The sequence below is a fragment of the Fonsecaea multimorphosa genome (genome assembly GCF_000836435.1).
Source record: "Fonsecaea multimorphosa CBS 102226 unplaced genomic scaffold supercont1.5, whole genome shotgun sequence".
Lineage (NCBI taxonomy): Eukaryota > Fungi > Ascomycota > Eurotiomycetes > Chaetothyriales > Herpotrichiellaceae > Fonsecaea > Fonsecaea multimorphosa.
The window spans coordinates 807,490-821,864 of NW_015971639.1; the positions used below are offsets into that span (position 1 = coordinate 807,490).

At 52.4% G+C, this 14,375-nt stretch overlaps 5 protein-coding genes across 5 annotated transcripts; 2 read left to right on the top strand and 3 right to left on the bottom strand.

Moving 5' to 3' along the window:
- Positions 1-774: 774 nt before the first annotated feature.
- Positions 775-5,453, top strand: Z520_03507 (uncharacterized protein; the record flags this gene model as incomplete). Its single annotated transcript, XM_016774017.1, has 3 exons — positions 775-1,648; positions 1,725-1,746; positions 1,811-5,453. 3 exons carry the CDS (start codon positions 775-777, stop codon positions 5,451-5,453), a joined length of 4,539 nt encoding a protein of 1,512 aa, XP_016634963.1.
- Positions 5,454-6,014: 561 nt separating this feature from the next.
- Positions 6,015-7,408, bottom strand: Z520_03508 (uncharacterized protein; the record flags this gene model as incomplete). Its single annotated transcript, XM_016774018.1, has 3 exons — positions 6,015-6,869; positions 6,928-7,121; positions 7,192-7,408. 3 exons carry the CDS (start codon positions 7,406-7,408, stop codon positions 6,015-6,017), a joined length of 1,266 nt encoding a protein of 421 aa, XP_016634964.1.
- A 944-nt stretch (positions 7,409-8,352) lies between these two features.
- Z520_03509 (glucose-6-phosphate isomerase) lies at positions 8,353-10,067 on the bottom strand (the record flags this gene model as incomplete). Its single annotated transcript, XM_016774019.1, has 2 exons — positions 8,353-9,511; positions 9,568-10,067. 2 exons carry the CDS (start codon positions 10,065-10,067, stop codon positions 8,353-8,355), a joined length of 1,659 nt encoding a protein of 552 aa, XP_016634965.1.
- Positions 10,068-10,854: 787 nt separating this feature from the next.
- Z520_03510 (uncharacterized protein) lies at positions 10,855-11,664 on the bottom strand (the record flags this gene model as incomplete). The annotated part of the gene is made up of 2 exons (XM_016774020.1): positions 10,855-11,396; positions 11,448-11,664. 2 exons carry the CDS (start codon positions 11,662-11,664, stop codon positions 10,855-10,857), a joined length of 759 nt encoding a protein of 252 aa, XP_016634966.1.
- A 1,342-nt stretch (positions 11,665-13,006) lies between these two features.
- Positions 13,007-14,230, top strand: Z520_03511 (uncharacterized protein; the record flags this gene model as incomplete). The annotated part of the gene is made up of 1 exon (XM_016774021.1): positions 13,007-14,230. One exon carries the CDS (start codon positions 13,007-13,009, stop codon positions 14,228-14,230), a length of 1,224 nt encoding a protein of 407 aa, XP_016634967.1.
- Positions 14,231-14,375: the final 145 nt, after the last annotated feature.

Genomic DNA, 14,375 nt, shown 5'->3' on the forward strand with positions numbered 1-14,375 from the left:
GTATTTGTTGGTGGTCGCGCGTGGACTATGACATGGAGGCCATGATACTCGGTACCAAGGTCAGATGTCGATGGTCAATTCTCAATAATTTTTTTTCGCGTGCCACTCACCGCCCGGCAGAAAGTGCCACTGACGTGGGCCTAGTGAGCGTTAGTTGAGGGTGCTTGGGTGGTTAAGCCCATGCGCCCACTGGTACCCGCTGGCTAGTTGGGATTGCTCCCACTTCCAGGCTGTGCAGTGCCGTAATGCCCCTCACTTAGGTGCACCTAGCTCGTTAAACCCTGCATATTCTAGGCTCTGGCACCACTGGAGGCCGACGCTGTGCAGCAAAACCCCCACTTACTCATCCTCACACACCCAAAATCTTGGCTTGTTGTGGCTTCCATCCAACCATCATCGTCCATATCGACGCTGGCTCTTGCCTACCTTCGCACTTGTAGCATGATGCCAAAGGTTGCGAGATCTCATTTTTCCACCGCGCATCGGGATCGAATTCGTCTCCTTGTCTTTCTCACTTATAAGACATGTAATAATCTAGAAATCCTTCGTGGCCCCCAATTCCAGCCCGTCATCTTTTCTTAATATCATCAATATTTGAAACTCCATCCTTAGGGAAGGACTCGGTCTCTGATCAAGAGAGATCGTAGTTCAACCCAAAGTCTTAAATCTTTCTTCTCCACAGCTTCAGCTCGGATAAGTCGGGGCATTTTCCCCCTTCCATCTACAGTAAGAACTTCTCGGCTATTTTATTCTACTCCTACATCATAGATCATCATGGAGATCTCCTCTCCCCTCCGTCGAACCACTACCAGCACCTCTGAAAACGACACTGAAGATAACGCCGCTCTCACTGCCGTCTACTCGACCAGTGCCTCTACTACCTCCAGCTCTCGTCCTCCTCCCAGACTCAGTGGCCGGACTCCTTCAACCCATTCCTTGTTGGCCGCTCATAGGAATCCCGATGTCCGCAAAGGCGCCCATGCTGAAACTACCAAGGCCTCCGCCGGCCGTTCTAGCATAAGTATGCCGCCTCCGAACACCAAGCCTAGCGTTGATAGACGTCTGTCGACCTCGTTTTCTTCAATTCGCTCCCTGAGGAAGTCCGAGGAAGTCGCCAGGAGCCCACCTGCGTCCGTCAAAAGCATTGAAGGGGATAGGACACCTTACAGCAGCTCTCCTCCGACCACTACAGCCCACGATCCCACGGTGGTGACCACCACGTCTACTTCCCTTGCTCCAGGTCTGCCAGTGCTTTCGCCTCCTGCCTTCAATCCAAGCATTCCTAATCATTCGGATCTAGTGTCAAATATGTCTTCTCAACTTGCGTCTGCAACAACATCTGCTCCTAAAAGCGACACGGCTTTGCCTTCTTCGACTGCCGGCCAATCTTCGGGAACCACTGGGAAGTCCGATGGTGCAGAGACCGCGTTCCCTGCTCGCCCGCCCCGAGTGTCTAAGCCTCGTTCATCCTCTGGTCGTCGCCTGAGTACCGCTGGATCTTCCAGGAATGAGAGCATTAACTCTGAGGACAAAACACCTTTAGGCAGAATCGGCGTTTGTGCTCTTGATGTCAAGGCCAGAAGTCGACCAAGTCGCCAGATATTAACCCGCCTTCAGGGAGAAGGAGAATTTGAAGTTATTGTTTTCGGTGATAAAGCCATTCTCGATGAAGGCAAGCCTCCCCTCCCTCCTCCCACCATCTCCACGAATGCTAACATCGGTAGATGTCGAGAACTGGCCCATATGGTACGTCGAAATAGCCAGTGTCCGGTCCCTTACATCTGAATGCCACTCTTCTAACTCTTCAAAGCGACTATCTTATCTCATTTTTCTCAGATGGCTTCCCCCTCGACAAGGCGATTGCATATGTCAAGCTACGGAAGCCGTTTGTCGTCAATGACTTGTCCATGCAAAAGGTTCTCTGGGACAGACGCTTGTGTCTCAAAATCCTGGACCAAATGCAGATTCCCACTCCTAAGAGGATAGAAGTCAACCGGGACGGTGGCCCAAGGCTGGAGTCGCCGGAGCTTGCTCAGCATGTGAGAGCTATGTCGGGTGTCGTTCTGGAAGGTCCGGAGGACGGTACCGGAGGTGGCACCCCAACTACAAAATCCGTTGAGCTGCAGGATGACGGAGACACTTTGGTCGTTGATGGGAAACCATTCAAAAAGCCTTTTGTCGAGAAGCCTGTCAATGGGGAAGACCACAATGTCATCATCTATTTCCCCAAAAGCCAAGGCGGCGGCGCTCGACGACTTTTCCGCAAGATTGGCAACAAATCTTCCGAATACGATCCTGACCTGATTGTCCCAAGGTGCATGACAGAAACGAACAACAGCTACATCTACGAGCAATTCCTTAAGACCGAGAACGCGGAAGATGTCAAAGCCTACACTGTTGGTCCGCATTATTGCCATGCTGAGACGAGAAAATCGCCAGTCGTGGATGGTTTGGTCCGACGCAATACACACGGTAAAGAGCTGAGATATGTCACGAAACTTAGCGAGGCGGAGAAAGAGATGGCTTCCAAGGTGTCGCGTGCCTTTGGGCAACGCATCTGCGGTTTCGACCTCTTGCGAACCGGCACGTCGAGCTATATCATCGACGTCAATGGGTGGAGTTTTGTCAAAGACAATGAGGACTATTACAACGATTGCGCAAAGATACTGAGAAATATCTTTCTGGCTGAGAAGTGGAAACGGGAGAATGCCCTGGAAGAGGCGCAGGCCGAGAATGGGGGAGAGGGCCCTCAGAGTCGTCAAGGCACAAGCCATTCAGCTCGGTCGGCACTCAAGACAATCCTCAAGTCCCCCAGTATGACGAAATTGTCTCAACATTTGCCGCATTCATCGAGACACCATCATTCCGGCCTTGCTGGCTCTCCCAAGACTTCTTCTCTAACCACGCCAATGAGTTCGCCACCGAGCATTGAGAAGAGCACACAGGCGTTAATTCCTCCGACCGTGGCTGAGACGGACAGCATGCTTCCGTCCCCACTTCTTGTGCCCCCAGATGCTGCCGATTCTGCGACGAGTCCTGCGGCACCTGCCAAGGAAGAAGGGCCTGCAGCTCCTATGCCCAGTTCTAAGCATTCCTGGAAGCTCAAAGGCGTTGTCTCCGTCATCAGGCATGCCGACCGGACTCCAAAGCAAAAGCTGAAATTCACAGCCCACTCACAAGTCTTTGCCGATCTACTCAAGGGCCATCACGAAGAGGTGCTCCTGAAAGGCGAAGCTGCATTAGCAAGCGTGCAGGCGGCAATCAAGGTTGCACTAAGAGACAAGCTCGAGGATCCAGACAAACTACGCAACTTGCAGAATGCATTGTCAAGGAAAATACACCAACCGGGCACCAAGGTGCAAATCAAACCAATGTTTCGCAAGAGGAAGCCGGAAGAGATGCCTCCAGCCTCGGATGACATGGCCGGTATAGACCCGCTTTCGACCACAGAAGCTGACCAGCACCTGCTTGAAGCGGTGAGCAACGAGGAGAGGAAGGGATCTGTATCCAGCGCAAAGGAAATACGGCGGGTACAGACAAGAAGCGATTCTATATCTGGCGCCACCTTCTCGCGTTTCTCGGCCGCGGAAAATGATCTCGTTCTGGACAAGCTGCAATTGGTCATGAAATGGGGAGGGGAGCCTACGCATTCGGCTAGATACCAGGCGCAGGATCTCGGCACCAATATGAGGGACGACTTCAAATTGCTCAATAAGGAAGTGCTCGATGATGTCCGGATCTTCACGAGTTCTGAGAAGCGTGTCAAGACAAGTGCACAAATATGGGCCGCGGCTTTCCTAGACCGTCAAGATCTGCCTGAAGATTTCATCCAGGTCAGGAAGGATCTTCTGGACGATTCCAATGCAGCTAAAGATGTGATGGACAAGGTCAAGAAGAAGCTTAAGCATCTCCTTCGGGAAGGAACTGTCCCGGACTCGTTTGCCTGGCCAAAAGACGCTGCAGAGCCATATATGGTCATGCAAACTGTGGTTGACCTACTCAAGTTTCATCGACGGGTTATGCGGCACAACTTCAAAAAGCTTTCAACCGGCGCTGTGGCTTCCCTCAGCGCGCTCAATGGTTCTGGAGATGGCAAAGAGGGAAATGGGCAGAACAAAGAAACTATTAGCGTCGCCTCTATCCAGTCGCGATGGTGCACCGGCGAAGACGCTGAACTTTTTAGAGAAAGGTGGGAGAAGCTCTTCTCGGAATTCTGCGATACCGAAAAGGCCGACCCGAGTAAGATCTCTGAGTTGTATGACACGATGAAATACGACGCCCTCCATAACAAACAATTCCTCGAGTGGGTATTCACTCCCAGTCAATCACTTTTGGATGAATTTGCCAAAGAGGAGGGTTTCTCGTCCAATGCATCTTCTGAGGCCGAAAAACCGGACGAGATCTCACCACCCACCAATGGCACACGCCACGAGAGCGTTGTCTCGTTCAGCGGAACGTCTGAGGCCAGGCATAGTCTCGCCCAGAAGATTGGATTGAGACGACAGTCACTACTCAAACCCACCATGCAGGCGGCTCCTCTAATGTCATGGGAACAAGGTGCTTCCTATTTCAAATTATTCAGCGGATCTGGCGACAGTCGGCCGAAGCAAGATCAAAAGCTCGGTCGACTACGAGAACTGTACCGTTACAGCAAGATCTTGTTTGATTACATTGGCCCGCAGGAATACGGTATCAGCGATGAGGAGAAACTCGAGATCGGACTTTTGACATCATTGCCCTTACTTCGCGAGATCGTCGATGATCTAGAGGAACTACAGGCCTCCGGCGATGCGAAGTCATTCATCTACTTCACCAAGGAATCCCACATCTACACTTTGCTCAATTGCATCATGGAAGGCGGCATTCACACCAAAATCAAACGCTCCACAATTCCGGAACTCGACTACCTCTCCCAAATCTGCTTTGAATTGTACGAAGCCAAAGACGCCGAGACCGCGGAATCCACGTACTCGATACGCATCTCCATCTCTCCTGGCTGCCACACGATCGATCCCCTGGACGTTTCCCTGGACTCTAAGCATGCGATTGGAAGCGCACCGCGGCGGTCGCTGACAAACCACCAGGATTGGAAAGAGGTGATTTCGACCTTGAAAGCGAAGTTCAACACAGTGCAACTCCCCAAGAGCTTCCTCGCGGTGAATGTGAGTGAGAAGCATGAAGAGGAAGCGCAACGACGGGCCAGTCTGTTGCAGAGCGAAGCGGCGAAGGAGAAGCATGGACGTAGAGATGGAGATGACGATGCTGCTGCCGCGAACGATGCGGATGGCGACGAGGTTGGAGAGGTACTCGAAAATGCGAACGCGCAGGGCAAAGAACTATCCTTGCAATCGAGGTCCGGAGAGCGACAATCGGTGCCTGTGCAATTCTTGACTTCAGAGGACAAGGTGGATGCAGACGCACGTCCTGGGAAGGAGGAGGAGGCATTTGAGTGAGCGACTCAGATGTTGCGGCTTACGGGACAGCTAATTTCAGCACCATTGCCCAAGAACACTAGAAAACGGTACAAGTCCGCCTTTGTCGAACACTTGGACTGAGATTCACGCGATGCACAGGCACAGATGAGTAGGGCGTTGGGCTGGTCGGTTAATGACACAGCACCCCAAGAACCAAGAACATGAGAATATGAGAATAGATTTTAGATTTAGAGTAATCGTACTAGAGTCGAATGATCACTTGAAGAATGAGAGTATCGACGGCACGATGAACATGGATTGCTGTGTGAGGCCATTTCCCAACCAGAAACCTATAGCCGAGCAATCAGGGGCCGCGTCTGTACACGGTATGCCTGTCTCTTCCGTTCAGGGACAATTATCCAGGATATGTCCTGTCTACCCACACCTCCTCACTTCAGCTCGAATTGGCTCTTCACTTCATCTTTATCGCCTCACCTCGTGCTGACCATTTTTGATTCGTATCGAGACCACTCATTCCCATCCCACAATGTGCCCAAGGCGCAAAAGATGGACGAGGAATGGGGTGGATGGGACCTAGGCTCAAGCATCAGGAATGCGCGTGGCCCAATGCACGACCAGCTCTCTGGCAGCCATGGCGTCCTCGTAACTATCATGGCCCTTTCGGCGGCGCTGGGTTTGAGTCTGGGTCTGCACTCCAGCCCCATCATCACGACGACTTTGCGGACCGCTGACTTGCACGGCAATGCCCAGCTTGACTTTGCACAGGTTCTGCAGGCTGCGGCCGCCCTCGGTCCTGTGGACGCCCGTGTAGCCCTCGAGGATATAAGTGTCGATGATGAGCGGGTGGATCCAGCGCAGGGCCGACAAGTCGTTGGAGCCGCCGTGCACCACGACGACGGTGTCCGGGCCGAGCAATCTCAAAAGAGCTTCGCGCGCGCAGTCACGGCCGAAGATGGCCGTGCGGGACTTGATGGCCTCGCGCATGTCGCGCGCCGTCACGCCCGAGTACCGCGTATTGTAGTGCATCATGGCCACCGAGGGCGCCACGAGGTTGTCGATCAGCACCGCACCGCTGAAAAAGTCGACGGCCGTCAGGCGAATGAGCTCCGAGTCCCCCGTCGCGGAGACGCCCATTTCGCAGTCGAGCGCAATGGCGTAAAAAGGGTGGGGGTTGTTGTATTGCTGCTGCTGCTGCTGCTGCTGCTGCTGCTGCGGCTGCTGCTGTCTACCCTTCTTATGGCCCTGTCTTCGAGATCCGCGACCAGGGGAGACAGGATTTCTGTTGGTAGCTGGGGCACTTTGGGTAGCAAGTGACGGCGTGGGATGGTATTGCCAGTACTCTTGAAGCAGAGGATCATCCGGTCGAGGCATGGTGTGCTCACGGGCTTCCATGCAGCCCTCTGTCGAAACATGTTTGCCACAGCACGTAAAAGCCTAGACACTGGTCAGAGACACTGATGGAGAATGGTTCGAGAGCCATTTGTTTTGATACCTTGTTACTAACGACACCTGTATGATATGAGCATGGAGCAGAAGCTTTCTTCTTGAGTACCGAAGTGGATGTGCTCAAAGTCTCCTCACTGATTGCCTCCTCGGTGTGGACGCCGGTCAGACCTTTCGGCCTCTTGTGCTCTTTGATGGCATCGGTAATGACCGGCTTTGTAGACACTCGACGTCTGGGTCGTTCTGTCCACAGTCCAGTCAGCCAAACCCGTCAGGATTCCTCAGAAAGACCCCGCGCGCAATCAAAACTTACTTCCACATCGCGTGCATCTCGCCTTCGACTCGATCTGAGTTGCATCGAGAGGTTGGGTCACATAGCCCGCCTTTTGCAACTCCTTCTGACTGTGGCACAGAAGCCGGAGCTTTTCCAGATAGGATGTCGAGATTCCGATCGCAGACCATGTGAATTGAGGAGCGTTGGGCTCAGTGGCCTCGTTCGAGGGCCATGCAGAAGGGTTCGGCAGAGCCATGGGCAAGGGCCTGATGATCTGATGACTTCACCTGCTTCTGTGAATGATGAGGCTGTGAAATGGAGGTGAAAAGCACAAGACGCATACCTCAGTCTTGAAGCTGGGTTCTGTTTTCCAGTCGTACAGGAGATGTCTGGCCAGGCTAGGAACAAAAGACTGCTGCTGGCGAGGGAGGAAGATGCAAAAGATACCAGCGCAGCAAGTGACTGTGAAAATCCCCAGCCGAGCACTCTTTACACTTCGCATCGACGACGGTGAATTGGGCTGCGGGGCAGGTACATCTGTTCAAGTCAATCGCAAAACGAATCAGGTCCAGGTCCATTGTTACACAGCTTGGTGACTGGTTAAGAAATGTCCGTCTTCGCAGCGCTGCAGCAGCAGCCTCACCGCGGACGAAAACTTACTCATCGTAGTGGCCTCACGAATCAACGGCAGGGTTTTGCTAGAATAAGTCCATTGTTCGGTTTGTGAAGCATTGTCAAGCCCATACTGGGATTGGCCCAACAAACTTCAGTTTCTTGTCTGAAGAAACAAAGCATCAAATGGACTGAATCGTACCGGCTTTCGTCTTAGGATCTAAGACAATGACCTCGCTCCTGAGACTGACAGGTCCTTCCCGGCTGGTTTTGACCTTGCGAATAAGTAAAGGAACACAGAAGCTGGAGGGAGTTGCTAAACAAGTCTATCATGAAGATCCTAGACAGGCTCTCCTATTCGAATCATGGCTCTTGTGGTGAACTGTGTTTGAATGCTTTTCTCATATCATGTGTCATACAGGCTCGTAATGTTACGGCAAATCGTGTCCTTGGTTGTCAGCGTCCGACGGCCATTACTCTTTCACCTTGACAATGTCCCCATATAGAACCAGGAAAGTGTCTTGGATTCGGCATTTCTCCCGTGAATCGGTCAGCCGCATCCCACCTCATAAAGCTTCAATCTGCAAATCATTTCAGGCCATTCTTAGCCTTGAAAGCAGCAAGCAGGCCAGCAGTGGACGAGTCGTGCTCAGATCCAGCGCCTTCCGTCTCAAGTTCTTTCTGGATCCTCTTAGCCAAGACCTTGCCCAACTCAACACCCCACTGGTCGAAGCTATTGATGTTCCAGATGGCGCCCTCAGTGAAAACCATGTGCTCGTAATAAGCAATCAACGCACCCAGTGTGCCGGGCGTGATCATCTCAGCGAGGATGTTGGTAGTTGGTCGGTTCCCGAGGAAAGTCTTGTGCGATACCAACTCGTCAGGAGCACCTTCGGCCTTGACTTGATCGGGTGTCTTGCCAATCATCAAAGCCTCAGCTTGAGCCAGGAAGTTAGATGCCAGCATTCTCTGGTGGAGACCTCCTTCCACCGGGTTGTGGGATCGGGCAGCGATGATGAAATCGGTGGGGATGAGTTTGGTACCCTGGTGCAAGAGCTGGAAGAAAGAGTGCTGTGCATTGGTGGCTGGTTCTCCGAAAAAGATGGATCCAGTTGTGTACTTAACGTAGTCGCCACTTCGAGTGACAGCCTTGCCGTTGGATTCCATGGTCAACTGTTGCAAGTAAGCCGGGAAGCGATGCATGTACTGGTCAAAAGGTGCGACCAGGTGAGTTTGGGAGCCGAAGAAGTCTGAGTACCAAACGCTCAGTAGACCCGCAATGACGGGAATGTTTTCGCGCAGAGGTGCAGTTTTGAAATGCTGATCCATAGCATGGGCACCAGCGAGGAATTGGTGGAAGTTGTCGTAGCCAATGTAGATGCAGACCGACAAACCAATGGCGGACCAAACCGAGTATCTGCCACCAACCCAGCTTTCAAAACCGAACATGTTCTTGGTGTCAATGCCGAACTTGCTGACTTCTTCAGCATTGGTGGACAGGGCGACGAAATGCTTTGCGATGTCCGACTCCTTTGCACTTTGCAAGAACCATTTCTTGGCTGTGTTGGCATTGGTAGTGGTTTCCGCAGTCGTGAAGGTCTTGGAGGCGATCAGGAAGAGAGTGGTCTCGGGGTCCGAGTCCTTGAGAGCTTCGGCGATGTGGGTGCCATCAATGTTGGAAACGAAGTGGAGCTTCATGTTTCTGTCTCCATACGGTTTGAGGGCCTCTGAGACCATGACGGGGCCCCTAGGTGAATGTCAGTCTTGCAACCCAAAGCTACCCCAGGACGAGGTCAGACTCACAGGTCGGAGCCACCAATACCGATATTGATGATGGTGGTGAGCTTCTTGCCGGTGTACCCAGTCCACGACCCGCTGCGAATTTGCTCAGAGAACTCCTTCATATGGTCCAAGACGGAATTGGTCTCCTCGACCACGCTCTTCCCGTCCACGGCCATAGGCTGGTTGGTGACATTGCGAAGAGCGACATGGTAGACAGCTCGCTTCTCGGTGAAGTTGATCTTCTCGCCAGCGAACATCTCATCGCGCAATTCCTCGAGCTTGGCCTCCTTTGCAAGGTTCACAAGGAGGTCAAGAGTCTCCTCGGTCAGGAAGTTCTTGGAGAAGTCGAAGAGGATCTCAGAGTTGTCTGCAGAGTTCTTGAAGACCCGCTTGAACTTCTCGAATCGCTGGGGATCTTTTTCAAAGCATTCCTTCAGGACAATGTTACGGCCCACCGCATTGTGGTGGTCAACCAGAGCTTGCCATGCGGACAGATCGGTAGCCTGCGCGAAGCCAGGCATCTTGGTTGTATACGAGGAGAAAGACTCGAGACTGTTTGTGCGGAGGGATTCTGCGTCTGTAAGGGTCAGTGGGAAGCTATGCTTGAGAGATGGTGGAAAAGAGCAGCAGAAATAGCTTTATTCTGATGCAAAAATGAAACAGAGGGGGAGTGGCAGGTATAGGTAGGGAAAGTCGGAGACCAGTAAAAGGTGCTTCCTTGGAAAAAAAAAACTTACTCAAATATGAAAGAAATTGAGGAGGGGAATGAAAGCAGTCAAAGAGAAATCAATGAGTTGGCTGTATGGTGCAGTGAGGGAAAATGTTGAACGTGCAATCGAGGTCTTGTAGCAATCAGATGTTTTGATGGAGGGGCAGTTCTCAGTTGCATGCAAAATGTTTTCGAGGACCAACTATGATGCAAGTGAGCTCCCACCACCTGCTCCCACTCACTCCAGTGGCTGGACGAGGATGAGCTGAGCAACGACTGACTACACTGCCACCCACTGCCACCCCTGCCACCCACTGCTGCCCCGCCGTTGCCGCCATTGCTCCCTGCTGCTCCGTATTATTATATCGAGCCACCAATGGCCCTTGTCAGCACCTGACCGATGATTAAGCGACCAACCTGCAATGCCAAATTCAGGAAGCACCCATCAACAAATGGAATGGCGTGGGCTGACGGGTCGACGAGAGAGACAGACATTCAGTAACAGGAAACCCAATTCCATTAAATATCTCTATGCTATTCTCTTCCTAGAAATTCGAAATACCGACGCCCTCCCACCAACCATATAGGCTTCTGCCTGTCTAGATCAACAGAGTGGCCATAAACACCAAGGAACCAAGAGCGAACAGAGATGTTGAAGATTGACCCTGCAGATCCGTGGCAGCCCCCGTGTACCCAGTGATGGGAGGGACAATGCTCTGGGTGGCCACTGTCGCGTTGATCGGAACGGAGATAGAAGCAGGGGCGGTCGTGGACACGTTTGTCACCGACAGGGTCGAGGTGGTTGTATCCAAAGCCACCGTAGTAGCGTTGCCAAACGGCGCCATCGACGTGGTCAGGGGTAGACCGGTTGTTGCAGCACTGAGAGAGCAAGCATCCGCAGAAGAGGACGTCGCGCTCACAGTGACGGTACTTGTGGTTGTCGAAGTGACAGTGGTGGTATAGCTGGTAGTTGAGTCGCTGGTGATAGACACAGAAGTCGGGTTAGACGAAGTTGACACCATATTCATGCTTGTACCGTAGTCTTGATCGTCGTCAGAGCAGTCTGCATCACGGCGGGAGTTGTGCTTGGGAATGCAACCTGTGCCCGTAGAAGAGCAGGTGGCGCCTGCGGGGCAAGAATCTATCTTCCATTAGCACATTCTATAACTCAAGTAATGGGCTGTTGGCTCACATTGACTTGAACAACAGACTTCGCCGGCAGATGGGTTATAGCAAGTATCAGGACCACATTGGACGTAATTTGCACCGCAACTTGCGCACCCGCCAGCGTTTGAGGGCTTGCAGGTGAGATGATGAGGAAGAACTGAATGGTCTCCAGAGGAGCTGGCAGAGCCTCGAACAGCAGTAGCCAAAAAGGCACCGACAATGAAAGGAATGTATGAGTGCATGCTTCGTGTAATTCTGCCAAGTCGCTTGAGGTCAAGGAAATGGAGGAGAGTGTCTCAGGTGGCAATTGTCAAAAACAGACGTAGAAACGAATGTTTCAGGCTCCAGCTCGGTGGTGGACAGGAAACAGAAGTATCTGGGAAGAACCTGAACTCTTAAGGCGCTTGCAGAAATGGTAAGAAGAGGCCTTTGTGCCAAAAATGGAGACTGAATAAAGCATCATTGCAAGCTGGACCATAGAAGCCGTTTCTAGATTGCATGGTAGCACAAACAAAGAATAGACTGGAGAAAAGAGGCACGCGCCTTGTCAATCTCCGACACGCAGACCATTTTGTAAGAAGGATCGATCTCTCAGGTGATCTCCAACGAATGAGCCGTGCAAGAAATCTCTCGATGCTGTGTAATTTCAAGGGTGCCTGTGAACAAGGGTTTACGTGCGCAATGCAACAGATTTCTGGAAGTTGGCACTCGTGAGGAAATAAAGGGGCCACAGTGGAAAGTCAGGACAAAGAAAGACCAATGCTCAAGCAACGAAGCTCGGGCTTCAGCCACGAAGTCATTGTCCGCCGAGACCAAAGGCAAGGACTGGTCTGTGTTTGCTTGCAGACGAGTTGAGAATGGGTAGCGGGAAATCCAGAAAAAGAATATGGCAGTAGTCGAGGTTGAAGTTGATTGCGAGCTTTTCGAGGGCAGCACTTGGGGAGGTACACGGCGCTCGACGGGATGTCCAAACAGAACAAATATGCCAAGCGATCCGGCTTTCTCAAAGCGGCCTAGCCCGACGGCGCAAATGACGTTGGGGACGCAATTCTGCATCTTTGCTCCAACTTTCCCATCTCAAGTGTCTCTGGACCAGAGCCCCCCGTCGCTCATCTTCTCCCAACCTGTCATGGCCAATCTGCAGCTCTGTCTCCAATTGGAGGCCATGGGCGCGATAAGCAGCGACATCAGCCTTTATCGTCGCCAGTCAATCGAATATGCACCCCTCTTCTGTTGCTTGCTGCAAGCGACGATGACGACTGGGATCCTTCCAGCCATCTCCCAGGGTGCCCAGCTTCTTGAGCGTCGGTAGTGCATGTATTTTTGCCTTTCGATAAGATGTCGGCCTTTGTCACTTGTCTAGACTGGAACCAGAGAACATGAGCGCCACATAGCTCCATGTACTACGACAAGATGGCGATGAGCAATCCATAGCCCGCCGGGTCATACCTGAGCGAACGTCTTCGTGTCAGCGACGAAAATGTCGATACCGCCTCCTCCGCAACAACCTAACGACCTTGTTCCACCAACTCGAGACGGACAGCTACTTATCTAGGGTAAATGGCATTCTCATTTCGCTCCGGTATGGGCAACAAACAAAGACGTCGTATACTAGCCTTCGCTCTGTGCTTCGCCATCTTGATTGTCACGGCCGCACATTACCGACTGCAGCGACATAAGACCCATGGCAGGCTTATCTTCCCGGTCCAAAGGTCTGTCACTGCCTCAACCGACGGCCTCAGGGTGACGGGATTCGACAAGCCTCATGGGCTCAAGATCATCGGCCTAGTTTTCTTTGGTCGCAGAAATCGCGTTGAGATGTTACGATGCTTCCTCGAGCGCAACTTAGTGGACAATGGTGGCTGGCTCGACGAGATTCACTGGGTGAAGAACACCGACAATCGCCGGGATCTAGCGTACCTCGACGAGATACTCTCCTCGTCGCCGCGGTATAAGAAGGTCGACGTTGAAGGCATCGGATTTGTGGGCTACGGACAGGCTTGGTCTCAACTGGAGCCGGGAAATCTGTATGTCAAGGTCGACGATGACGTGGTATGGTTCGCGGATGACACGATACCTCGCATTGTAAGCATGAAGCTTGCACATCCTGACTATCTGCTTGTGAGTGCCAATATCGTCAATTCACCTCTCATGGGCTGGGTTCATTATCACACGGGCGCTCTACATCCTTATATACCTGAGTTGACCGACTACGAACCCAACATATTCACTCTGCGCCAACCATCGCGAAAGCCGTGGACATACTGGTCATATCCCAACTGGACAGGTCCAGATGACTACTTCTTCGGGCCGTTTCAAGGACCGCCCTATGCCGGACACCGCTGGCTGCGGCTGCCGAAGAAATCAGACATCTATCGCACTCCCGTGGCAGACATCGAGTACAAGACCTGGGGCACAGGCCTAAAGTCCTGGGCAATCGCCGCACAGGAACACTATTCGTTCCTGGAAAACCTCGCTGACGATCGTCTCGACACCTACACCATGGGCAGAAGCAGCCATGATCGCGGAGGCAATGACAAAGTCTGGCTCCCGATGGATCAGCGACTGAGCATCAACTTGATCACTGTCTGGGCCGACGACATTCTGGATAACCTGCCCATGGACGACGTTGACGAACAGTGGCTCACGATCAACCTGCCCAAAAGGCTCCAGCGCCAAGTCGCCGTCAACATGGACGCGTTGGCGGTGCACTTTACGTTTGGCACACAGGGAACAGTCGAAACGACGGATTTGCTGGCCAGGTATCGTGACTATGCCATGGAAAACGCGTGCGCGAAATGGACTTGATATCGGGGCACGATTTTCTTGAGTCGTCGCGAGATAAGCGGAGGGAAACGAGGGAATTCTTTCCAGTGTCCACTCCACTGAGCGTACGAGTGGATCGTCCGAAGTCGGCAATAACGCAGTTTCCTTTTGCTCACTCTAGATCACG